The 27,957-nt window shown below is 36.4% G+C and overlaps 1 protein-coding gene across 11 annotated transcripts in view; it reads left to right on the forward strand.

Moving 5' to 3' along the window:
• Positions 1-23,505, forward strand: part of LNPK (lunapark, ER junction formation factor) — a 44,197-nt gene extending 20,692 nt beyond the window's left edge. For all 11 annotated transcript variants that reach the window (XM_030017702.2, XM_041124182.1, XM_030017708.2 and 8 more), the window contains 7 exons: positions 169-249; positions 338-389; positions 7,740-7,958; positions 13,177-13,282; positions 14,010-14,080; positions 15,364-15,534; positions 22,548-23,505. In XM_030017702.2, coding sequence (XP_029873562.1) covers positions 169-249; positions 338-389; positions 7,740-7,958; positions 13,177-13,282; positions 14,010-14,080; positions 15,364-15,534; positions 22,548-22,744 — 897 coding nt within the window. In that variant the 3' untranslated portion in view covers positions 22,745-23,505. The remainder of the gene's footprint in view (positions 1-168; positions 250-337; positions 390-7,739; positions 7,959-13,176; positions 13,283-14,009; positions 14,081-15,363; positions 15,535-22,547) is intronic.
• The last annotated feature ends 4,452 nt before the right edge of the window (positions 23,506-27,957 follow it).

Here is a 27,957-nt window from a genome sequence, read left to right on the forward strand (position 1 = left end):
TCATTTCCATTGAACACAGCAAATCTGCAGGTATCTGAACATGCTACTGGTTTATTGGACTGAGCATCACCTTTTGCTAAAATTATTAAGTTGCTTGTAAATGGGAGGATATGGGGGGAAAATACTTTGAAGAATTCTGTATTGATGTGTGGAACCTTTTGTTTCCAGCTTGAGGAAGTAATGGAGAAGGAAACGTACAAGACTGCTAAATTAATCCTTGAAAGATTTGATCCAGAATCAAGTGCAAAGGTAAGAATCTTGATATTGATACTGATTTAATATGAAAGGTACTATGGAGCCAAACATTCAGATAATGTTATTTATAATTAATTGGCAGGAGGCTGAACTACCATCTGCTGGAACATCTGCAACCCCAAGACCTGGACAAGGTAATAGCCCCATAAAATGGCTGCTCTTTAGCATAGATACTCATCTTTGATAGCAATTTCCACTCTAGAAGTCTCTCTATGATAAAATTTGTAGATCAATTGACCTTTATTTAGGGTTAATAGACTGTTTATTAGACTATGCCCATTACTGTTCTGAATTTTTCATACAAGGGATCTGTTACTAAAAGCTGATGCTCTTCTAGATATCAGGATGTTTAATGCTGCTTGAGGCTAAAGCAGAGCGAAAATTAACTACTTGTGGCATACTTGCAATTTTTCTAGAATACTAAGGTGTTTTTGAATCTTATGTAATGTTCATTAACTTAGCTTTTCAATTCTCTTGCTATTTCTGGCTAGTTAGACTTTTCCTAATGGAGTGCTTAAACTACTTTTATATGGTGGATGGAGAGATTCCACAAAGCTAGTGCAGAAATTGGATGTTTTCTAGATGCAAAGAACAAGACAGTTCTTTACTAGTTTATGATATTCCATTTAAAGGTGCTATTGAATAAAATAATAAAAGAAATAGAAAAAACTTGCATGCATTTCAAGGAAGCCTTATTTCTGGATTGCACACGCAGGTTTCAAGACTGAAAAGATCTCTCCCCCACGCTCTTCCAATAGAATGTTTGCATTAAAAATGTGAACTATAAATAAAAAAAAAAATTATGCAAACTAACTACTGTTAAGTTTTTCTTAAAGTTGAGTATAATATGCTGTGGTATTAACACAGTATAAAGGCCACCTTGTACTATAATACTGGAGATACCTACAAAGATCCATCTCAAAGTGTGAGTGCTAATTTGGTGTTATAACCAATTTAGACCTGTAGGGGCTGGTGCTCAAAATGAACTGCAGAATCTGATGTGCATAATTTTCCATAAAATAAACAGATTGCTTTAGAGCATGTATTAGAATTGTCAGCTTTGTGTCTAATTCTTGTGAGTAACCAAGCTTTTATTTGCCTCATTTTTGCTCTTGAAGTACTGGTTTTGATGGGTGCAGAGTGCCTGGATTTACTAACAAAGGTGTTTATAAGCTGCATGGTCAAATCCACTGTTTTGTTCTTCTTGCTTAGCTTCAAATTGTCACGAAAATATTTTTAGCCCATCCTTACTTGTTGACACTGACAGTGAGTAGTTGCAGTGCAGTATGTTAGCAGTAAAGCTTTTATCTTTTCTGGTGTCCTAGGCACAACAGCTTTTTCTCAAGTTTGCTCCTTACCTGTCTCTCCCATTTCTGTGACATTCACGATTTTTTTAAGGCTGAAGGGCCGTTCTGACACCCTCTTCTGTTGTCTGTCTTAATACAATTCATGGGTGGTTGCCAAGAATTTTCTGTCATACCTGTAATGTTTAGGTAGTCTTTTTTTTTTTTAACTCTTTATATTCATCCTTTCTCCTTAGAAATCCCTCCAGAAGTAGGGTAACATCTGTTTGTAGAATGCAAGTAATGCTGACCAGGGGATGAAACTGCTTGGAAATGTGTGTTTCTATCTAGAGATAAATAGCTATAAATTAAATAGACAATGAGGTCTTTAGTTACCCTGGCTTTATTAAGAGATATCACCAGCATTTTTGAAACTCATAAGGAGTTTTGATTGTTCTGTTCTGCTCTGCCCAGGCTGTGTAAGTAGTGATGGTGACAAGTGAGTTGCTCAGTCTCTATTAGTTAACTAGTCCTGTGTATGTTTGGGTTTACAAAGCACAGTGCGTGTACTTTTGATCCAGGGTTCTGAGTTAGTCAAAAGCAGGTTAGTTGGATCCATCATGTTATGTGTTTTGTTGATTTTTGACTTAACTGTTAATAGAAGGGCTGAGGGAGAGGTTCTGAGAGAGTGAGAAGTATTTCTGAGAGCCAGTCACTATGGGCTGTGGTCTACATTAGTAAGTGTAGTATAAGAGTAGATTAGTGGAGTGAAACAGTTGTTGCTAAGGAGTTTGACCACACTATATATGTTTAGGGGTTTTTATTTAAGGCTAGCTGTAAACTGGTCTCATGGACCTGGTGGAGGGCATCTTTCAGTTTAGTTTCATTTGGGAAGAGTATAAGTGCTGCTCTCTGAGACTGTGTTGTGGTGTGAACCAGAGAACTCTAAGTGGGCACACAATTGAGAAAATGTAAAGTACACTTCTGATTCAAACATTATTCAACTTCTCTGGGTGCATCCACATTAAATTAAGCAATTTACTTTATCCTGAATAAAAGTGCAGTTTAGCCTTGGAAATGATTTTGGAAAATAAATTTTGTAAGTTATCATGGCTTACAGTAGGATTCGATGATCATAAGGGTCTTTTCCAACCTAAATGATTCTATGATTCTATATAATTTTGTTCACATACAGCACAATTTCCTTTTTTTCTGTTTTTTCCAATCTGTTCTCTAACACACTGAATTTAGAATTGGTGCTGCTTTTTGTCCATGTAAAAGTGGATATTCAGTCTATCGTATTTTGTAGACGCATTATAGTTCAGGAGGGACATGCTATGTTTGTCTTTAGCTTGTGAAATTATGGAGACTTACTTTCTAAACTTTTTCTTGGTATGTGCGGTAATTATTTCAATTTTTAGCTATCAAAAACCTACTAGCTTATTGCTGTTCACACTAAATATCTGCCCCAAACAAATATTAGATTCTGTTCTGTGCAGTATATAACTTACTGTAACTAGGTGACACCTTAGTGTGGTTGTGGTGTAATTTGGTGTATGCAATATGTGGTAGAATTATAGCGATTGGGAATAATAAAATATCTGTTAACAAGCTAACATTAAAGCTTCCTTGGTCTTCTCTTTGCTCACTTTAGACACAAGCTAGCCAGGCAGCAGAACTCATTATCTTGAGGTCTGTAACTGAGTCTTTTTGAAAAGAGGGTAAATAATGACCAACGTGTAATCAGGTTGGACAGTGATGTATATGAGGCAGCTGACAGAAGGTTGGTTAGTTGGTATGTTTTTGACTTACCAGTTGAAATGGAAGCTTATGCATCATGCTAATTAGTACAAAAAATTTAATCAGCATTACGTAGTAGCTGGTTCTCAGAAAAACAACTGGTAGTGCCCCAATTTTCATATATATTTAGCTCTTTTTGCAATTTTTGTGATTTTGACACGCACTTCTTAAATAATTGTAGTTTTACCAGATGATTCGGATGAATCTTGAGTTTGGCCTAAGAAAGCACCTGGAAATCTAGAAGGAAAGGAATTTGAAAACTTAAGTGCAATTTTTTCTGTTCAGAAATGTTTTGAAGGGTAGAGTTAATGTGAGCATATAGTTATTCAGTACTGAGGTTGTATGATAAAAATAGGGTGAGTGTATATTGGCAGTGGAATAAATATTTATCAACAATATCCTGTTGTTGATACCTACTCCCTTCATTGTGCTAATACAACTGTTAGCAGGGCTGTATTGTAAATGAGATCACTCCATGATCTGAATTAAAAATAATGCAATAACAGATGGTTGTAAGCTGTGGGATGCATACAGGCATGAGGAGGAACAAAGAAAATTCTTGGTTGGTCTTTGCCACTAAAGCCAGCAAGTTATGTGAACTGTATGTTGACCTGCATTGTGCTCTAGCTCTTTAAAAATGATGTATTCTTCCTACAGAAATCAAGGAGTTTTGAAGTCAGGGAGAAATAAAATTGTTATGCTTGTAAACATGAAAGATACAGCTGTCTCACCACTGGCAATATTCTTTAAGGGATCATACTGAATCATCAGTTGTGAGTAGTAGCCCTGTTAAGTAATGTGCCTGCTTATGTATTTGTATTGTTCAGTGCTAGTAACTGCAGAATTTGGACTCTAGTCTGCTTGAAGAATAAAAGTTCTATTTTTAAGTTATTTATCTGTCTTCATACAGTTGGTTTGCAGATGCACTAAAATCATTCAGGGAAGAAAAAACCTTGGAAAATTGCAGAACTTCATTAAACCTACATCAGCAGTAGCTGTCCATCATGTCTCAACGCTAACACAATATACATGTTAGCAAACTTGTGGAACCTGAGTTATGGAAATCTGGAACTTTGCAAGAGGCTCATTATTAACACGTTGCATCTCAACACAAGGCAATTTGAGAACTATATAGATCATATCCACTTACTGCAGAAGAATATTAGGGCTGTTATTGTGGAAGCGGACAGCAGGTTTAAAAGGAATTAGAGGAGTTCATGGGCAACAGGGTCCATATGCAGTACTAAAATGATTAGACAGGGATGTACTTTCTAATGTCCCTGACAATGCATTTATGGATCCTGGCGGTGGTATCAGATGTAGGCAACAGAAAGCATTCACGTTTGTGTTGTCATTAAGTAACATCTACAACCACTCTGAGAGATGACGTAAGAGATAATCTACTGGGATGGATGGACTGTTGGTCTTGCCAAGTAGAGCATTTCTCATTTTCTCATAATGTTAGTTCTGGTAACTTCTCTTAGTTGGGGAGCAGCAGAGTGTTGACAAGTTCTCTTAAGTATGAAATAAGAATAGAGTGAAAGCCAAATCAACTTCTAAGTCAGGGGCGGGGAGTGTGTGTGGAGGGGGGAAGCCTTGTGAATAACCTGATATAATTTTGTGGAAACTAGCAACGAGTCTTGCATTCTTACCTCTGTAATGAGACTAAAAGTACTGAAGCACATCTCTCTAATACTGACTGTAAAGTACTTGGGCTCAACATCTCTGTAGGAGCAAAAATATGGGGAAAGAGTCATTGAAGTAGCAGTAACTTTTTAAAAATTGAAAGTCTTTTTAAAGGAGGTTTGCCAAAAATTAGTCTTCAGAAAGAATAGGCAAAAGGGGCAAAGCTCTTGCAGGTGGCATGGAAATTGCTTAGAAATAGTGTATTATGGGCTCAGAATAAATGTGGATACATCTGTGACCTATCAAAACAGACTCAGAGGTGTTAGGCAACCAAAACTGATGTGCTTAAACCACATGATATAGGAAGACAGCCTTCAAAATGTAGAAGTAACATCCATATGTAGAAATTATAGTTATGATCTTTGACATTTTTATATGTAAAACCATACTAAGGCAGGCTTTATAATGAAAAAGAATGAAGAAAATCTTAGCAGTGGATTAAAATGTCTTTTTGTAGATACTTAAAATGATCTTGGAACAAGTGGAGTTGGGCTTCATATTTATCATTCATTTTTTTTTAAAGATCTGTGGAGCTGAGAAGAGTTGAGAAATTGCATACTTTTAGCTTGATTTTTGAAACTAGTACACGAGCAGAAACTATAACACAAACTTGAACATATGGATAAATAAATCACGGGACAGAATGAATATATTGTTTGTAGATGAGTTTTGCCTGTTGGTCAGATGGCAGGGAGAGGATGATGCAATTCTAGTGTAGTTAGACCTGAAAGGTTACTACTGAGGTCTCTCACAAAAAGCTCTCAGAGAAATGTCAATGGTGAGGTTCATCATAAGTGAATTCTTGATGAAAACTGCTCCTGTGTTGAAAGTTTTATTTTAAAAATAGAAACAGGTCACCAAGGAAACCTTAAAGGAATTTCTGCAACTACCTCACCAATTTATCCTGGTTTCCAGATTCTGAACAGTTTAAATAGTGAGGAGACAAACTTTACTTCCTAAAACCAAGTTAAAATACAGAATCTTCATACTCATTGGGTGATCTAACTTGGACGATAAAGTTGTGTGAAGTAATGCGGTCATGCACATGAAGGTGTGGCATGGGAAAACTAGTAATTTGTTCTGCTCTGTAGGAAACTGAACTAGCTGGATTTTTAGTAAGACTTTGTGCAGTTGTAGTCTTCTAACTGATGGTACAAAAGAGTCTCTTATTCTTTCTTCTGGTGTCTTATTAATCCTATTTATATGTACAGATAAGTAGGCAAGAACATAGCCTATGTATGTTGCAATTTTGTGGCACTAGATGTTGGCAATTTTCCAACAGAGCTTTTGTGTTTGACCTGGTACTCCAGCAACAGCAACTCTTTCTTAGCTAGCGTAAGCCGATGTTGCACGCTCCCCAACTCCTCCAGCCCGTACAGAAGCTTAGTGTGGTAGTGTTGTACTTTCAGGGACAGGGATCATTCCTTCAGACTTGAGCACACCCATCTCCCTGTGGCTGGTCACCAGTGGACCTGCAAACTGCCTGCTAAGGATTTAAACTTCCATTCTGACACAAAGTCAGCAGGTAAAATCTCTCTAATCTTGAAACTCGGGGAGCTGAATTTAAAGTCCAATTTTAATGTTAAATTCCATTTGTTGTGAAGGAAGACAAGCAAGCTTGTTCAAACTAATGTGGGTGCTAGATACTAACTCTGTAGGGTACTATAGCCTTAGGTGTAGGCATTCTTGGGGTGTACCTTTTAGAGACTGAGCTGTCACTTGTTAACCATGTTAATGTCCACAGCCCTAAAGTGAGGGTTACATTTCAGTTTGTTTTGTTGCAATAGTGTATTTCAAAGGCTCCCTAGAGGTGATTAGGTATAGATGGGATGAGAAATAGATGATAGTGGCTGCTGTTCATGAGCACTGTTCCTGTCTTGTTTTGGGGAACAAATTTGCAGATAAATATAATGGAACTTCAGGTTTGCATGAATATTATAATATCCAAACCTTAATGTATTATTGGGATGATATTCCCATTGGTGTTAACGAGAACTCTGACTTCAGGTAAGAAGAACTGAGGAAACCTCTTAAGTTTTTCATAATAGCGATTTAATAGTAACTGTGATAGTGGAGTGAGAAGAGGTAGAGGTAAGGACATGTTCCAGCAAAGCCCATTCTTGCTTTGTGAAAATCCAAGCATGTGGCTTGTTGGTAGGGTTGCTGAAAAAAGTGAATGAAACTATATGATCTGAATGAAGCATTACGTTTTCTTCTGGCTTTAGAATTGTTTCATTTATCCAATCTGAAAAATTTTTAATAACTCTGGGCACTTAGCCTGGATATTTTAGACATTGACTGAGTAGTTTTTGGTCCCATGGAAAGCCAAATACTTGGAAGCATGTTTATACCATAGAGTAAAAACAGTGGTCAGTTCTGTCTGTATGTTGTGGTTTGAATCTAGCTGTTCGTATCTCCAACATTCTGCCTTACAGAACAGAATCGTAAGGTAGGTATCTGCTGATTTTCTTCTAGAAGAATTTTGCACTAAGTATTTAACAGTTATACTAGATTACTGCTATTAAAATATAGTATTCTGTGTGGGGGTTTATTTCTATGGCATGCTCAGCCAGGCAGCTGGTGATCTTTAGTCATAGACCTTTCTGGTTTTGTTTGACTCTAATTTGCTGATTGGAACAATGATATTAATGTACTTTTACTAATCTTTTGCTTATAATGCTAGATGTTAAATTCAGTATGCACATTTATTGTCAGAAATCCGTCAGAGGACCACGGCTCAAAGAAATGCTTCTACGCCCCCACCTGTGACTCCTAAACAAGGCTCTCCAAAATCACTGATTCCAGCATCTCCTAATCTGCAGAGAGACACATCAGCTCTGAGTGGACCCCCAGAAAGAACTGTTGTGCCATCCTTGCAATCAAATGTTTTACCAAGACATCCTGGATCCCCTGCTACTTCAGTGCCTGGAATGGGTAAACAGAGCACTTAATGTTATTTACAGTTTATATTGTTTTCTCTGGTTACCAATAAAATAGGCCATTTTCAGACAGTATGGAAATGGCATTTCATTTGGAAATAGCAGAGCTGTTATCTGATTAAGCAGGAGTTCCATATTCAATTAGCCATAACTCTTTACAGCTGGCACCTTTTGATGCTGAAACCTATTGCCTGAGCTCATTTAACTGTTATGGCTTCTTTGTTTAAATGGCAATAAAACTTTGCAGTATTCTGTAGTCAACAATATAGCATACCTTTTTATGTTCTTAGTTTAGAAGAGCTCTACACTTAAATAAATCAGGTACAGAGGAGAACACTTTCAGAATACATTCATGTTTCTCACTAAACCCTGCACATATTTTTTAACATGCATCTTGACATTTATTTAAATTTTTACTCTAGGAGGTATAGTCATGCAATCTATACTCATAGATTAAAGTGTAAAATACCAAATACACCAGAAAAGTTGTCTATGTTGTAGCTGAATTCTTCTCAAATCGCATTGTTGTTTTGTTACAAGAGTTGAAAGTTTAGCAACAGGTTGAAATGTGGTAGAAATGACTGCTCCTTAAAATTTGGTTTCATATCCTGAAAATGCTTTTTTCCTTGATTTCTGGCTTGGTGTTCAGATGGGACGGACTTTATTAAATAGAACATGAACTAAATTCTGTAGGAGGGATAGCAAAATTTGAGAGTTTTGGGTGGGAGGCGTTGTTCTCGTTCTCCTCGTGCATGGTAAAGCTGTGTATGGGTTAGTGCCAGGCCTTTCATTTGTTGCAGGATGTCTGGCAAGTTGGGTCACAAGGCAAGAAAGGAGATGAAATGCTGTCTTGAAAATAGAAGGGATGCAACTTGCCAAGAATCTTCTGAGCACCACTGTAATGTGGAGTAGTTCTTTGCTCTTTATACAGGGATCAAGAATATTTTTCTCTGCCCTGTGTTCCTGATGTTTAACTTTAAGTTACTTAAGTCTTACAAACTGTATGTCCTTGCTTACTAACTTCCATGATACGATCTAAAAGTAGGACTATACATAATATATTGACACCTGATCTCACAATGGAACATTCAGCTGCCCGAGATCTTAAAATGCCTGTTCGTATTGTTTAGTGTAGTGGAATAAACTTGTCATGAGAAGCTGTGATTTCTCACTTCTCTGCAGAGTCCATTAAGCCTTATTTTTTGTTAGTAATTGTTTACCTGTATTACAAAACTGCTAAATTTGTTTTTATCCCTGAAGTGAATTGTAAAGGCAAGCTATTAGTAAGTCTTGATTATCTTGAAGTACCAGAAATCAGCTCCTTGCACCAGGAAATTTGTCATTTGGTTACAAACTATGTTTACTGAAACCTGCTTACTGAAAATTCCTTAATGAGTTTAAAAACACAGGCTCCTTGTGTAAGAAGCTGGCTATATAATAAAATAATATCAGCTATATAATAGTTTTATTCTTAGGGGAAGATTCAGGCACATTGAATAAGCTGGATGCAATTTAGCCTTTACTGCAGAAATGGTTTAGAGGAAGAAGAAAAAAAGTATTAATGGACTTGTTTAAAAGGACAGTTGCCAAGCCTGTTAATTAAAATATTTCATGTAGTTTTTGTGATAATGCTTTATAAGCACGTTTTTTGTTTTTTCTCATTAATAACTGGTGTTTTGACCAAATGTGTTATTTTGTCATAGATAGCAATGGAAGCCACTGCAGTTGTCAGTTAATGTGGAAGCCCTGTTTTGTCTTGAATTTTCCCCAAACCTTCCAGGCATATAAAAACTCAGTCATGTAGCTGTAGTGAAAAGTATGTAAATTCAGTATCTATAAAGGTAGTATCATTGCATCAAAGTTTATGCATGGCTTGCAACAAATAGGAATAGCCTTAATTATCTCTACTTTAGAGAAGATTAATAATTCATTTTCATTATACTATATTTTGTAGAGGAGAATCAATTTAACGTGTATTACCACAGAGTGCCCATATGTTTGAAAATTAATAACCAGCAGGTAGCTGAGAGTTTGCCAAGCTTTGCAGAAATGACCAGTCTTTCTACGATGATTGCTTTTGATGTTTATATTAATTACTGGTGTCCATAACAGCATGAGAACTAAGATGGTTGGTTTGAGTTATTAGTAGGCAGGTAATTGAAGTTGTTCTTGGAGTGTGTTGTGATGTTTCATTCTGTGTAACTTTATTTAATTTTTACCTTGTTTATTAACCTCTAGAAACTTTTCGTATATTGGTGATATACAGGTCATGCAAAAATTTGGTTTTTTGAATATAGGGCTAAATATAGGTTTGAGTGTTAGCCAGGTATTCACAAAATTATTCTAGAGTTTTAATTTTATTGCAGATTATATCAATGTTCCAGACCTTTACTTCACACCTATGTCAGACACTCTCTATTCACTTTTTTTTTTTTTTTTTAATGGAAGTATTGGGTCTTTCAGGTTTTTGTGAAGCTTTAGGAAATATATTTTGCCTTAACTTTTCTCTGGACAGAATCTATAAAGTGAAGCATTAGGTCCAGTTTATGTTGCACTGAATTTGTTCTGCCTTGCTGCTGTGAGGTTTTTTTTAGTCTGGGCTCCTGCTTGTTGACAGAATACAGGAATAACTTGGGAATGCATTCACTGATTCATATCTCCTGAATTCAGTTCTCTTGCTTGTGAAAATGAGGGTTATTTTAAAAACATTTGTGTTGAGCATGAAACTTTTTTGTGCTTATTGAAAGGTTGTAAATTGCAGTATTTTCTGATTACATTTTATTGTGCTTGTAAAGATTAGGACAGTCAATTTAGGTCAATTATCCAGTATTGATGAGAGGTGTTCTGAAAGGCTGTGCTGTTAGGAATATTGCAATCTTAATGGCCACATTAGTGTCATTCTATGTGTAGCACTTAGAGAGGGCACTGCTGAATGTTTGATTCCTACAATGCTTCTGAGGTTTGCCATAGAGGATGGAGGTTAGCTGTATGTGGCATTCTGCTTGAGGTTTACCACAATGTAGCACATTCTGCCATAAGTTACTCTTTCCTTTGTTGCTCTGATATGTGAAGATTAAAAGGTAGAAGGCTTGAGATGGTAATTGCTGGCAGATATGTTTAATGCTGTATTTAAACTTAAAGCCCATCTTGGATCAGCTTACCAAATAGTAAGACTTGGTGTGTTGTCTTTGCCTGTGTGTACTGTACTTAAGGGCTACATGTTACTTCTGTGCGTATGTTATGAAAGAGTATCAGTTGTGTTGGAAGCTATGACTGTGCATGTCCTGGTGCTGTCCCCAGCTAAGGTGCTACAAGAAAGCTAAATCTGTCTCTGAGAAGCTTGAAGTTCACTGTTTTTTTCCACGGTATCTTTCAATTAAATGTCCTTCTGAATTGTTTAACTTGCTAACAAACTCTACTCTCTTAGTAGTCCTTTATTTGGATTTTTTAAAAAAATCCTTTTTGCATCTTCAGACATTGGGTTTAGTTTGTTTTGCCCTTTAGCTTCCTCTTTGTTTATTGGGCATTATGAGGGATTCTGTGAAACATATCTTCTCAAGAAAAATACTGGAAGCATACAGCAAATTGAAAAGAGAAATGAAGGCTGAATCTGTGGTCACTAAAAGCCTTTCTTTTAAGCCATGCCTTTTGTGTATCTGTTTTTACTGGATATAGCAAGAATGGCTGCAAGCCAGAACTCTTCCCTGAGAAAACACTGGTCACTTTTTGCGCCCTGGGAATTTTACTTCTACGAATTAAATATACTTAGTTCTTGCATGGCTTCAGATTACCATATGCTCATCTCAGTACGAAACCTGCTAATATTAGTTGAATTTTTTTCTGTCTAACCTTCTTAACTATCTTGAGCTTGAATAGGACTTTCACATTGTTACAAGTGATTTGGTAATTGGGTGAAACTGAGTCTTATCTGTCAGTTTTCATACTTTTGCCTTCAGGTGGCTTGAAGCTGACCATTTTGTCCTAGTTTGAGTTCTGAAAGGACTGGTTCGTTGTCCTACTCAAACATTGTTTTTTGTGGCTTTTGAATGTAATTCATAAAGGTCTTATGGAAATAAACACTTTAAGTGTGGTTGTTTCCCCCCTGCCCCTAAGTGCTCACTTAATTATCTTGCATTCAAGACTATCTGTCTGGTATCTGTTTGTTGAAAGTACTGTAATTTAATACTGCCTGTGCTTGTGTAAAATGTCTCTTGGCCAGGAGCGTGGTCTTGGGAAGAAGTTTCAGATACTTTATTTGAATGGTCACATCTGAATGATTCAGACTTAGTTTCTTACCAAATTGTGTTTTGCGCATTATGCCTAGCATCTTCTGGTTTAGGGCTGGAAAGGAAGGTAGACATAAGAATTCAAAGCTACATAATGGAAACTGGCAGCTTGCAGTGGTCTTAAAACATATGGTCTATTGTACAAAACTTTGTGGAAAGACAAGTTTGTGCCGTTGGTCTACTTTAACTGCCATATGTAAACAGAGGTGAAAAAGGTAGTACCAACTATTGCTGTTACCTGTTCTTAATGGAGTTTTATTTTGATAGTAGTTTGTTAAACATGTGGGATATGAAAAGTGGTATATTAATAGTAGCCTTCTGGCTTCTTTGACTAAGCATAAATCTGAAGGTATCCAACCTTCCATTAAACATGGGATTACCAAAATGCCAAATGGCTAGACAGGTTTAATATGTAGACTGAATGCACACTGAGAGCATGCTCATGCGGTATAATATTTACACAGAAACCAGTGGATGCTTCTTTGTTAACATCTTTAGTTCTTCTACTGTTGTAATTGATTTTACCTGATTTATTGGTGTAAATTTGAAGTGTTGAATATGCAGAGTTGAGAGTATATGAAGAAAACTCAAATAAGGAGTTGTTTTTTTGCTTAAAAAGCCTCTATTTGTGAGTAATTGTTAAATACTATTGATGCCTTAAGTTCTTTAGAAATTACAAATTTAATTACCTATCCAAGGTGTAAAAGTAGAGTGATTTAATAAGTTTATAAGCTAAAGGAGCAGAGGAGGAACTTTCAACTAGTGTGGCTTTAAAAATCTTAGCAGTTTTTCTAGTGGACTAAGAAATATGGCCATGTATATTAAGTAGGTGCAATTATTTTATTACAGTAGCACGCACAATGAAATATCATATCATATATAATAATAGAGTTGAAAATAATTTTGACATAGTTCATGTCTTCCTAGGTCTTCATCCTCCAGGCCCTCCTTTAGCAAGACCTATTCTTCCTCGAGAAAGAGGAGTTGTGGATAGAGTTATTGAGTATTTGGTTGGTGATGGTCCTCAGAACAGGTAAAGTGTTGCTAAAGGAAATACCTAAACGCTTCAGAGATAGGAAGCTTCTTAACTGCTTTTTTTAAGCCAGACCTGTCAAGGTTAAAAGAATTGCAAATTAATTTGTCCAAAACTTTCATAATGAAATGGCTCTTTCTCAGTGTTTCACCTGAAATCATTGTAGGAAAAACGCTAACATTTTAAAAAAACCAAACCTCTAGTTTGGGTAGTATTAGCCATGTGATACAAAGAGAAAAATCTATGCTGGAGTGAGTGAATGAATTATACTTTGACCTAAAAAAAAAAAAAAAAATTATTATCTTAGCACTTTAGCTTTATTACCATTATAAATGCTTTCAGATGCCTTCAGAACTGTCCAAACATATCAGAACTTTCGTGTTAACCATGGTCACTTTTCATATTGACTGCATTCTAATGAAATATAAACTTAATTTGGATGTTATTTTCTGACAATGATGATATTAAAAGTATGTTGAACCATGAGGTTTAAATTGTAGCTAAGAATCTTTCACTGTTTTTAAACCAACTTTAAAAACTATTATTTAGTATACAGATTTAGTTTGCTTTAAAGGATAATAATTTCACTGTGGAAATTACTTTAAAGAGTAAATATCTAAGCTATTAGTCAATATCTAAGGTAAAATGCATCTCACTTCAGTGTGTTATTGCTTAAAGGTATGTTATGTATGTATGTAATGTATGTAATATTATTCATGTTTTCTAGGTACGCCCTTATATGTCAGCAATGTTTTTCTCACAATGGTATGGCTTTGAAGGAGGAGTTTGAATACATAGGTAAGAGCTAAACTGTGGTAGGCTCTCTATTAGTTGGCTTACGTTTCATAACTAATATGCATCATACTTCATTCTGGTTGCAGTTAAGTACTTAACTGACACTGTGAAATGCCACTTCATACGGGAACAGTTTTATGGTAACTTATTACTCTGTGTCTTAAGATTCACTTCAAGTCTTAGAGAAGTACTTTATTGCAACCTTCAGGCCAAGGATTTTATGTGTAGAAAACTATTCAGTAGAAATAAGCCTCCTCCAATACATCCCTGAGAATTGCTACTGGCTATGAATGGTTCTCAGAAGGGTTTTATATTGAGAAACTATCTGACATGAAAGTGTGCCTCTTTTACCAGAACTTAAACAAAATTTTGCTTTGGCAAGAAGATCTTGGGGAGGTATCGGAAAAGGAGTGGGAACAAGCCCTAGGGGGCTATATGTGAATTTATGGCTGACAATAACTTAAGACAGACACAGCTCTTTATTGAACACAGATGTTTTATTTTGCCTCCTTTCTACCACAAGTGTAAGCCCGATGCTTAAGAAATGAGGGAATCTTAGATAAATTTTCTGTTTTGTTTTGCTTAATTTTATGAGTAAATATCCATCATTGTAAGAATAAGCTGAATGTTTCCTGTGGAACCAGAGATATTGTAGTCTGTTGGTCATCTTAGCTCAAGTAAGTTCATAATTCAACTGTGCAAGAAATTGCCACTTCTCCCTTTGTCTTGGGTGGGGGAAATATGCATTTAACTATTAAGTGGTATCCAGTATTTCTCCAGAACAAAACTACCTTTTCTTAATTAAGCACCATTGGAGCAGAATGCTCCTCAAAAAGCAGAGAGAGACATACTTTGCAGAATCCATAGCATCTCCTTACTCAAAGGATGAGGAAAGTGGCATCTTAAGAGAAAAAAAACCCAAACTCGTCTGCCAACTTAATTCTTTTGTAGGAAAGAATAGAAGAACACCATGTGGCAACATCTGGTGGTACTGAATTGCATTATTTTGTTCATTGTGGTCAAACCTTTCACAGTGGTGGGCAGTACTCATAAGTGCAGCAGAGCTGAAAGCAAACAGGTTTTTAAGAAGCAAATTTATGCTGAAGTTAAAAATGGAGCTATATGGAGCAGCTTGTGTAAATTTAATGGAGGTACTCCCGGGTATTGATAGTCACTTATTTAAGTCTCTGTTTTTAGTATTTAGGACAGTCAGAATATAGTGTAGGAATAAAGGTGGAATGTGAAATTAAGTAGTGAGGCTACTTATAGGGTGTACTTTTGTGTAGCATTTAGGTGTGCCTACTGCTTTTTCCTGAATCCTGCAAGAAAAACTAGACCGCAGGCTCCACGACTTCCAGACTTCAGTTTTGAAAAAAAGCAATCTGCAGAATTGCCATCTGAAACTGAGCCTCTAGAACCTAGAGAGAGAAAGCCCCAGGAGACTCAACAGACAGAAGGTATGTGTTAATCTCATGAAGTCTGATCTCTTTTTAATATCTAATGAAATCCCCCCTGTCATTTAGTGCTCTGTTTAGATGAGTTTTTTATAAGAATAAGAACAACTGAAGAACTCAAACACTGGAACAGGCTTCCTAGCAAGGTGGTTGATGCCCCATGCCTGTCAGTGTTTGAGGCGTTTGAATGATGCCCTTAATAACATGCTTTAACTTTTGAACAGCCCTGAATTGGTCAGGCAGTTGGACTAGATGATCATTGTTGGTGCCTTCCAACTGAAATAGTCTATTCTATTCTAATTTTGTAGTGGGTGCAGTTTATATTTTTTCAATTCTTCTTGTCCCTGCTTCTAGCTTAGCTTATTGATACTGTTGTCTTCTGTCCTGTACCCTAAAACTTCTTCATAGTAGGCAATACGTCTCATGCAAATGATGGCATAACAAGATTTTTCACTTTTATGTTACTGATGAACAGACAGAAAATAGCACTGTAAATTACAGAAATAGTTAAGAAGGGAATATGTCCCGAAGTGGTTAACTTTCACTGTGTTCAGCAGGTCATTTGATTGAGGTGTGTTGGAATTTCTGCCTTTGTTCCTTTTGCTGTTTTCCTCAGGGCAGGAAAATCTAGTAAAACTGCCTTGTTTAATTTCAGGGAGTTCAAAGACAAATTGTCAATTTTAATTTAACATAGTTCCTTTTGAGACATTTTATAGTCTGCAGATACTGTAGGCATCTGGTGTACAGCCAACAGGAAGATGTAGTGTTTTAAAAGACTCCAGAAATTATAATTTCAAACCAGAGAATCTCCAGTTAGATGTGCTATTGAGTACTTGATGGGATTTTACATTAGTTTAAATAGGGATCATGGGGGGAAGCTATCGAATAGTGTACAGCCCTGAGATTCAGGCTAGAAACACACCAACTGTGGGAAACTGTCAGAAATAATGTTTCTGCTTGATTATCTTTAACGGGGAGTACAAAAAGGCGTTGGCCTTTACTTTCTGGCATGAGAAGCCTGCATGAGACTGGTAGCGAAGGCATATCTAACTGTAGCCATCTCTAGATGTCGTCTGGTGCCAGGTGCTTTATAGGGAAGACTTGGTTGGTTTCTTTTCTTGTGCCATAATGCACTCTTACTTCATTAAAAGTACTATTACTAGTGTGAAAGCAAGACTGAAATCAAATGGATGAAGCTAAGACGATGCGAATGTCGTCTTTGCCCTCAAATGATCTAATAATCTTTTCAGTGAATGGACGGTAGGCTAGTAGCTTCTTGGCTACTTTTAAAGTTAAAAGATTCTTATAGAAAAGACATAATTTGTTGCTGGAGTCTTCAGAACTTTCCTTATTTTCCTCTGTGTTTTCCTCTGTGTGAATCAAATGGGGAAGCCCTTAAAGATGGATATTCAGCTCTTGGAGGTGTGTGTCTCGAGGGCTTCTGAGTATTATCCATAACTGCAGGTTCTTAGAGGTTTTGGGAGAGGGAGGTGCTAATTAAGCTGGTATTATCATTGAAGGAAATGTTTATCAAACTATGCCTTTAATGGGTCTGAGCTGCTGGGTCAGTTTTTCTAGATGATGTAAAAAATGTAAAACCTTAAGAATTAGTGTGAGACTTTCATTAGGCACTGGAGATGTAGGAGTGAAAATTCTGCAAAATAACTTGCTTTTTTGAAAGCAGAATTTTATCAAGTATTTTGGGATAAAATATAGGATAGTTTTATTGCAGTAAATGCGATTTTACCAATTTACCTTTAACACTGAAAATTACTTGATTTTTGTTGGTGTGGTCTTGTATTGCTGCTTTATTTAAAAACAATAACAAAGGAAACCACTGTGGGGTTTGTTCTCCAGTTCCCTTTTCCTGCTAGGAAGTGTGTGGTGAAATTTTTCAGAAGAGGCATAAGAAATAAATAACTGGTATACTGACTTTTTGGTTTTATCTAGCTTAAATATCTGATCTTTTCTGAATATTGCATCTCCAAGATATAAGCCATTCTGTTTTGATAATTAGTAAGCAGCCAGAAATAAGCGTGTGTTAATATTTTACATAACTGAAAACTGAGAAATGTCTTGTTGATGTAGAAGAGGCCAGTGCTACCCTATCAGTTTGTCACTGTGCATTAACTGCCTGCGACTTGCTACAAAGTAATATCTTACGAATGAGAAAATAACATTTTCAGTAAATCACTTTTTTCCATCAGAACCCTGATTTGAAACGTAACTGCTTACAGGCAGTCGGAATTTGTTAATAAATGAACATATTCCTTGATTGTAAGTTCAAGGTTTGAAGTTATCACTGAGGTATAGGTCTGGGGAAGGGTTTTGTTCACTACAGTAGTATAGTGGCTGTCATAGCAAGAATAGAGAATATCTTCACTTACAGATGTAAACAAACATTAACATCAGGAAACCCAACTTTACCACAGTGTTGACAGCACAGGGAGATCCAACTATTATCTGTAACTCATTTAGACCATAGCTGTGTAGCTCGAAGAAACTGCAAGCTAATGTGATACAGAAGTGCTATAAATATTTTTTTTACCAGTCAGCTACTTTTACTAATGAGTAGAGTATGAAACTGAATCTCTTTTCAGTTGTGTGCTCATGCAGTGACAAGCATGTTACATGCAACTCCTGTGGATAAGAAATCTGAAGAATGGTTATGGGGAGTGCTGTTGGCACTGAACCTTGGATTTTTTTTAATCCTCTGGAAACATGGGGTTGTCAGCTGTCAGTCTGATGCAGATTACTGGCACAAACATCATGCCTCCCTGTTCAGCAGAATAACTTGGGAAATTTTAGTACCAGAATGAAGCAATATACTTCAGTTCTTTTCTTACCTTTTTCCTAAATGGCTTGATCTTGAATTCTTTTAATCAAAGGCTAGTCTGTTCTCTTATGTACTTCTCTTGGAAGTATTAATGTTTGGATCATATTGAAAAAGCCAACAGGAACCACCTTTATCCTCTTGATTAATTTTGCCTTTCCTGTATTTGGTACTGTTACACTGCATTCTTGATTCAGGTTTAGCATTTAGCAATGGTCGAAGGTCAAAACAAAATTTGACTACTTCAGTATTTTGTGGTGAGTACCTGGTGATGATATTAGATGCCTTTGAACTTCAGATTTCACCACTGTGGTCAGCACTTTATGGAGACAGCTTCCTGTGTTGTCTCTAGATTTTTATGGAATTCCATGACCATCTTGATGAAATATTTTATGATGATTTAATGCTGTGTCACTTTTAAGGATTCTTGGAATACAGCAACTGCTAGTATGTTTGAAAGAACTTCCATTTAAAAGGCAGATGCAGAAACTTGGTTTGTTCAACAGAAAGGTTCACAGTAATGCTGTCCTCCAGAAATAATGGCACTTTAATTGCATGCTTATTTGAGCTCTACTAGAAGTAGAGCTTGGCTTTGGGCAAGTGTTATAGATGGAGCAGAAACTTTATCTAGGAATAAAACTGGTTAAGGATAAAGGACTAAGAAATAACTTTGAGTGTTTGTTCTGGTCAGAATGGTCTGAGTTAGTGTGGGGTTTTTTTTTGTTTGTTTTTTAAAAAAACTGGACTGGAGGCATTTTCTGTTTCACAGATTTGGCTTGCCTTTTTACCAAATATGCTCTGCTTTCATAGGACAGCATGAGCCTGCTATATTTTTTGTAAGCCGTTGTTTCTTTTCAGAGATGTGAGTTTCTGCCTGCTGTGCCCTTTCCTTAGTTCAGCTAATATGGCTAGAATTCAATGACTTCTTGAGCAGATGTGGGTCAGCTCAACTTGAGTTTAATGACTTGTAAACAAGTTCTTCTGGTTTAAAAATGTATTATGTTTCCAGTCTACCACAGTTCAATTTTGCTGAACAACATAGCTTTCCTTTTTGGTAGGACGTAAAGGGTGTGGGGAATCAAATGCTATGCTGTTATCAGGCTTCTTTTTCAAAGGCTTCAAAATAGCTTTCTGTAGTATCAAAGCCATGAACACAGACTACTGTAAAGCGTGTGTTCCTTAAAGATATTTCAGACACATGGCACCATGTGAAAGTCTGCCCTAATGGGGAGCTGTAGTAGTGAAGAAAACTTGTCCCAAAGGTCTTGAAAATGGTGTGGAAGTCTAATGTCCTTCAGACTTTAGTGGTGCTAAGGTGGTGGTTTTTTCCTACACTAAGTACAAGTAAAGCAGCTATGTTTTAGTGTAATTATTTTATACCTTTTTTGTGAATTCCTGCATAACAGACATACATATTCTAGTTAATTTAATAGTGATGCAGTATTGTGATTTCACTGGTTATGCAGTGAAATATTCTTTGCAACAAGAAGAGGTGTAGCTGACTAACAATATGAAGTACATATGCTTTCTAAGTACAAAGCATTAAGTAGGAGTGTTGGGGGCAAAAAAGGAACTGCTGTAGCCAGGAGCAGGTTTTTAAAGCTATGTTGATACAGCTCTTAAATTTGCCTCAGGCCAGCATAGGGCTGTTTGCTGTTGAGATCATGTATGTGTAGCTATATTCTTCAGTTAAATCATGGATTAAGTATTAATCATCAAGAACACTAATTTTCTTTTGTCCTCTCTGAGTTTACTGTTAGAGCTTTCTCTTCTTAGCTACTGCTCTTACAATAACTTAAATCATGCAATACTGAGATCAAGCTGGCTTTAGGCAAGCTTTCCATTAATTGGTGCATTTAAAATGGAATCACTGTATTTGTTTAATGAAGATTGGTCATGTTTATAGTTGGAGTTAGTAGCACCACTTAACTATGATTGCTCTGATTTCTCATTTAAAGGACCTACTCTTTAGTTCTTTATAACTTTGTCAGATTTAATTATCAGACCAAAACTTTCCATGTAAGTTGGTTTGTTTTAACTGTATATTCTGGAGAGTTTCAGGAGTTTCACTAAGTTTAATCAAGAACAAGGTGAAGGGAAAAATCATAATACCTGATTTTTTTTCTCAGAGAAGCAGTGTCTCCATACTTTTTAGTAGAATATAAAAATGAAAGCAGCATCTTTCTCCTGTTCCTTTGAATACAGAGTTAGAACATGCACTCAGTTAGTTTTTTTCCTTTTAATTAGAAGCTTCTGCTTGCTTCTACTAGTGGCTGGTTGTCCCTGGTGCTGTCCTCAAACATGTTGTAGATGCTCGACGTCCTCCTGATCAGGCTGAATGAATAGTCTCTTTACCTTGCTCAGACTAAGAACAAGTCACTTCTGCAGAGTGCTAAGCCTCATTCAGTTGAGGACTGCAGGACTGAAACTCTGCAAACAAGTAATGGTTGGGCTATGCTACAAATGAGTTGAGAGGGCATGGAGTTGTCTCTTCCTCACATCCTGTACTTTGAATCGAGCCTGAGCAGCAGCAATAAAGAAAGAAGTAATGTAACCCAAGTGTGGAAGGATTGCAGCAGGAAAAGGCAGAAACTTATTCATAGAATTTGAGGCTGAAGAAAAAATGCAGAGATGAAAGAGAGGAAACTGACAGTTGGGTGATAAAGATTGAGCACAGGCTGGGGTGGGATCAAGAAGGAAATTGAAGAGCAGGAGGGGAGAGTGGGATGGTCTGGAAAGAAACTAGGGACATTAATTTGCTTGGGCAGAAATAGGAGGATTGACTGTCTGATGGATGGCTCCAGAGAAATTTTGGAACAAGAAGCCAGGGCAGGTGTTGAGCAGCCTGTGATTGAGAAAGCAGGGAAGGAAGCTGAATCAGGAGGTAAGCTGGCTGCAAACTTGTTAAGATTGGAAGATCAAGTCAGAGGAAGAAATGGAGAAGCTGGGCTGCACTGAGCAGTCTGAAGTGGAGCCTGGAAGGTAGTTCCAGGTAGATGAGAACTAGGTAGATGAGAAAGGTATTGAACATGGAGCTGTGTGTGGGAAGAGGGGTCTCATTCTTGGTGACACATGGCAGTTGTACCAGGTCTGCTGGACCAGGGTGTGCAGCAGCTGCTCTTGTTGGTCATGACCTGAGAAGCCAGAGTAATGGTTCTAAAACTTTCAGCCCTGCTTGAATTCTGTGAACATCAGCCTGAAGCAGTCCAGTTTACTTTCAGACACCCAAAATGTCTTGATAAATACAAAATTACAAACATTTGATAAGGCTAATGTTTTTGAGCTGTAACTTTGCATCAGTTTTGCAAACTGCTTGCCTTCACAGTATGCGTTAATGCTGTATAGTATTGACTAATACTAGTCAATTAATAAACCGCCATCAGTAGTATCATTCTACAGTACCTTTGTGTTTAGTGCAACACTTGGTGTTCAGTTTTTCAGTGCTTATGCTTACTTCAAAATGTGATTGTCTTTTCTCATATGCTACTGAAATCCTGTTGGGAAGCTAGAATTTACTTGTTTAGAGGTAGTACTTATGATAAATATTTCTGACTAATCTTCAAAATATGCCTATTATCAAAGAAACTCCCATCCCACATTGAGAGTAAAGATACTTCAGTGTGTCCTTCCTACACTTCCTGTGGGAAGATTGAGAATATGCAGTAATTTTCATTGGCTGTCTTGAGATGTTGAGAACTAGATTAGAATGATCTTTTTTTTTTTCTGGTTATCTGTCTCCTTATGTTTAAAGTAGTTTCCACCAAGTAGAAAGTTTAGGTTCTGTGTACAGATTGAACTCTTATAGAAAAAGCTGTTGGCAAAACTTCCATTACCAAAAACAAAGAAGCTGAATTACCATCATGTCTTATTTCTGACACTGTCTCACACTAATGAACAAGCTTAGAAAATTCTGTTGAGGGTGAATACACAAAAATAATACGTAATAGTTTCATAGTGGGATCTGAACTCTTTTCTATAGTATTTTCTTTTTTATTAAATTTTACAGGTTTTGCCTGTGACCCTCTTGATAGAAAAATAAAATAGTTTTTGGCAGTAGAGAATTTCATGCAGTGACTAGTCAAAACCTGTGTATGATTGCAAAATGTTCTTTCACTTGTTTTTTCAGAATATTAGCTACCTTTTCACTTCTGGAAATGGTTATTTCATAATTTTTTTTCCACAGACTCTGAAGAAGACACGGCCCAGATTGTTGAAACAAATGAGACAGATAACAAAGCACTAAGTCCTGAGCAGCTAAATGATAAGCTAGCTGAAGAAGTTGAAAAAGAAGCAGCAGAAAACATTTCAACAATGGAAGACACTATTTCAGAGTCTATTTCAGCTGAACAAAGTGAAGGATCTTTAGTGAAAGCAGAATAAAGTACTTCAAGTGCCTTCTGTAGCTAGTTTTGAGCTTTGTTCATGCCTGTTGTTACTATTCAGGTGAGCTTTTTTTAATGGTACAACTTAAAAATCTCGCTTGAGCTTAAACTGCCTCAACTGCCACAGTATGTCAAAGCTATGTGTAAAGTGGGTATTGTAAATTAAGCATGTGTCTTTAAATGTTAACACACAGAATGTATAGTTGATTGAAGTTTAACAGTTGTAGCCATCATTCAGTTTGCATATTTAAAAACTTAAAAGTATAAGCTTTGCTAAGGGTGACCTACAATTTGACATCTCTTTAGCTCTCACATAAAGAGCAATTATTGAGAGCAACTGACCTAGTAAGTTTGGTCTAGTGAACTTAAGATATGTTTTAATGCTTCCCTGTTAAAATGAATAGAGTACATTTTAAATACACAGATGTTTACAAGCTCAAGTGTCATCTGACATTTGACTTAAGCATATGGAAAGTGTCATTACAGTGGTGTTAATATTATTCATTGTCTAACTTTTTGACAGAGTTCAGTTAAATAGCACTCAGATAAATGGCATCTCCTTTGGTATTTGCGTTGCAGATGAACCAGAGGCACATACATACAACACTGTTTTGTGTTTACAGAAAAATAGAAAGTTTCTGCACTTGATTGTACTTGAATACAAAGCACTATTTATACCTGTACAATAATGACAAGACATAAGTGAATTTTGTGCCTTTGTGTATTTTGTTAAAGGAAAATAAAGACGTCTAGCAGCAATGCTTGCTTTGTGATTCCTAAAACAGAAGAGAATTTTTGTTCTGCTGTGTGCAGCTATTCTACAGTTACTTTGTGGAAGTTCAGAAGGCATATGACACCTTAAAAGGAGCGTGTCTATATGTAGCTAAGGTGGCTTTGATAGACTAGAAATAGATCCCTGATCAATAGGGGAAGCACACGTGCATTCGTCAAAAGACTTTCCTAACTGTGCCTAAAGTCTGTTGATTTTATTATTAAAATTACAATGAATATTTGCTGCTGGATTACTGAAACTGTACTTTTTTTTATTGTATAGCTTTTCAAGCTAAGGACACTTGTTATACATTTCCTGTTAAATATAGCAGTTGGGAACCTGGAGTAGAATTTTTCTGGTGCCTGGAAGTGAGGTACCTAAATCAATCAGATTTTTTCTAGAAATAAATGCTGACCATGTGTAACTTGGTTGATTTAGTAGTAGTTCTGATAAAAGTTTCATCATGTGTGTGTTTTCTGCGTACCTCACTATATGGAGGGAAGGAGAAACTTGAAAACACATTTTTTTTTTATCCATCGTCTTGGTCCCCAAGTGAACTGGTTTTACAGTGTAAAGGCAAAAGCTAAGTCTTAGTAGCTCAAAAGCCCTTTACAAGAAAAAATATGTTTCTAAATGTGACCTTAGTATCCATGTCTTTGAGAGACATAATTATTACGTGAACAGCAATGATTAATTTTCTTTTCCAAATAAATGCTTTTTCTGATTCTTTGGGGTTAGTTTAGAAGCTCAACCCTTACATCAGTCAGAATCAAGTTTGGTCTGTATTTAGATAAATGAGGAAATTTTTTTCTGGTTCACTAACTAAATTGCAATTCATATTTTAATTAGTAGTCTTAATAGACAGAATGTAGGCATGCGATTAAAGGAGTACTTTTAGGTGTTTGGCTATATTTATATAAACAATTAGTAAAAACATCTTGTGTGTGACTATCTTAGTGGGGAATTCAAAGAAAACAGTCCCTTTTCCAAATATGTCTTACTGTATGAGAAAAGTACAGGGTACAAAGTGATAGGGGAATGCATTATTTAATATTTTAAGAGAATGTATTTTATATTCCAGAACTTCCTTAAAATAGAAATAATTTTGCCTGAAAGGTGACAAAGCTTGCTCATTATTTTGTAAGACTTTCAGATGTTAATCTCTACATTGCATTTTGTACCTCACTAATTTACCTGTTTAAAGGCTGATTTCTTTGGAGGAAAAAAAAATAAATCACAGAATACTTCAGTAATTCAGCGCAGTAAGTTGTTGGGTGTCCTTACTTTATAAGCACTAAAAACAAGTAAAATTTGATGTTGTGATCCCTCATATGGGATATGAATGCATGAATTACTGTCACTTCAGAAGTTAAAATTATTCTAGGCCTGTGTATTATTTCCTTTTAAAAACTTGTATCTTAAGTGTCAGGCTTTTTGTAGAGTAATTTTAGGTCCTTCCCTTGACAAGCAACCACTGAGCTGTAATGCATATAATATCTATTGAATTGACTGAAAATAATCTGTTGATATCGGAGCTATATATTAAAATTTTTTATTAGCCTGGAAGGTGTCTATTTTCAGATGTCCTGCTTTTGTCAAGGAAACTGATGCGTCTTAGGTTGTTGGGAATCTGAATTTTTTTGAAAAGGGAGACTCAGTATCTGGTATGGGGTGTGGTGTTATTTCTCCCAATGTTCTTAAATGTAACATTAGCAACTTGCCACAGGGATGATTGATACTTTCTGTTTAATATGTCACTGAAGGATCAAGTAGAGACAGTCACCCTGATGTGAAAACAAATACTTGTTAAAATGTGAAAACCTAGCTTTGAGACCTAAGGCTACCTAGAATTTTTGAGGAGGGGGAAGAATAAGCAACTTAAGCACATGATAAAGTTTTCCTGAAAGACTTTCATACTAAAAAAAGTATCCAAGCAGTCGTTCCCATTAATTGCTTCAGAAGGCTTGAAAAAGATGTTAAGGTATTTTGTCCTGGTATTTTGGTAGAGACAGATCTATTTTTTTAACTTTCTAACTTTTCAGGGGTTTAAAGCAGCTATAGTAAATGAGGGTAGAGGGTTAATTAATCTGTAAGTGAATTCAGGCTCAGGGAGATACATTTGACAGTAATAGACTGTGGGCTTTCCTCAATTTACAGTAAGCATTCACATGTTACTCTTGCCAACTGTGTGTGCCCCAGTCCTGATATGAATGTGAGAAGAGGATTCTGTTTCTGCAGCAGTTGCTTCTTGGCTTCTGTTTACTGCAAGTGTGGCAATAGTAGAAGATGCCTGTCCAACAGGAATTTGGTCAAAATCCAAATATACCTGCCACACTTAGTCATGTCTTTGTAACATCAAAAAACTTGGAAATAGGTGTATGTAGAGCAAAAAGGTACGGCAGTTGTCAGTGATATGTAATCCAATTGCAGACTGACTCTCAAAAGATGAGATGGAAGAAAGGAGGGGGGGGAAATATAACAAATGCTATGGTTCCATGTTTTGTTGTCTTCTGACTTCCTAGTATGTACTTGAATCTTAATTTTTTTTTTAAAGTACTTAAAAACCTGTCCTGTGAAAATCTCACTTCTGAGAGATGTTATACAAGTCCCCTTTCTTCCTGTGGCCTGGATGAAAAGCAAAATTGAGTGGTGTGGTAAAGTGATACTTGGCAAGCTTGTTGGTGCCATGTTTTTAGTGCTTCTGAAATATTGTGGGTAATTGCAGAGATCTCCTTTTATTCAAACATAGTTTATATATTAGGGAGGAATTATCTGGGCTATGTAAAATCTGCTGTGAAAAACTAATGAGTGTTCTAGTTCAAAATAAATTGAAATGAGTCAGTTGGTCAACTTTAACTTGAACTAAGAAGCCTGCAGACCAGGGAAATGAGGGAATGTTACTTCAAATTCTAATACCTGTTCTAAAGGGGAACACAATTGATTACCCTTGGACATTTTGACAGAAATAGATCATTAGTGGAACCTTGGTATGAAGATGGTTTGTCACAAAGCTGTTCAGCCCACATGCAGGAAAAGCAGAAGCTCACAAGGAAAGGCAAACAAAGGTGATGTGGAAGCTGACAATTTATGGACTGGTCTAGAGGTTATCAAAAGCACGCTACTAGGGGTGCATATGGTTGCCCTGAAGTCAAGAACAAGAAGGTTGAACCTCATGTGGTACATGAGTAGAAGCCAGTGGAAGGATTTAAAGAAAAGAATGACAGAGTGAAACAGATTGGGGGGTGGGGGGAAAAGGAGAGTGGTTTTGTCTGTCAGAACAAGGTCTGAATCAAGAGCTAGAAAAGATCAGAGCTTGAAAAGATTTTTTCAGAATATGTAGCAAGGTTTGGCTATTACTACATGACAGTACATACCCCAGGTTAATATGTTCTTATATCAGAAATAATAAAGATGCAATTAACAATTAATCATATTGGAGAAACTTATTTGCTTTTTAGAATTAATTCCAGAATAAGCGGGTGACAATAACTTGGTAGAATTAGACTGTCTAGCTATTACTAGAGATGATGGTAGCAAAGTTGCTCTTATCCTTTTTATTTAAACATAAAAACTTAGAAATTCTTTTCTACTTCTAGGAGTAGTGAAACTGTAGCAGTAACTAATTTTTATAACCTTATTAACCTTCAAAGGCTGGGAGAAACACTTCTCTGGTGCATAAGGTTCTGAACTTAGCAATATTTGTGTACTTGTGGATCTGTGGTGATGGACGAGTGAGTGGGCTAGAGGAAACTGTTCATTATTCAATAGTTAAGTCTGCTATTAAAAACTTCAAAAGTCTTAATCTTCATAAAGTCTGAACATATTCAGTACAAGAGTACTGGATGTAAAGAAAGTTCTAAATAAGCTGCTTCTGGAGTGAGATTTTGTTAGGTTCCACAATGTGGAAGACTGTCCATGGGGTAAGGAATGGCCTGTCTGTGAATGTTTCACTAGAACAACAACCTTGAAGATTCATTTTGTGTCTTTGTTGGCAAATAATCATTTGATCAGTTCACTAAGTGTTCTCAAGCAAAATCTTTAGGACCTCATTTCCTTCCATGTCTTGCAGATTGGTTTTTTTTTCCTAATATCTCTAAAATGTTCTTGCCTGTCCAGTCACATGGTTAGAAGTTAGTGCCTCAGACCTTAGCATCTCATGTTTCAATTACTTTCTTGAATTGATAAATGCAAACCTGTCCAGATTTCTGGTGTAGTGAGCCTCTGAATTTTCACCTGTATGTTTGTAGTGTATTGGAGACTGTACAGAAGACACATCCCTAATACAACCTAATTTAAAAAAGGCTACAAATACATCAAGTGCATAAACACTAGGAGGAAGGTAAGTTTTCCACGAATAAACTCAGGCTGGAAGTTTGAAAGTTCCTAATACTTTGGACAAATAGTCTTGCAGGAGACATCAGGTTTAAAATGGAGTTTGA

Source organism: Aquila chrysaetos, chromosome 6 (genome assembly GCF_900496995.4).
Source record: "Aquila chrysaetos chrysaetos chromosome 6, bAquChr1.4, whole genome shotgun sequence".
Classification (NCBI taxonomy): Eukaryota; Metazoa; Chordata; class Aves; order Accipitriformes; family Accipitridae; genus Aquila; species Aquila chrysaetos.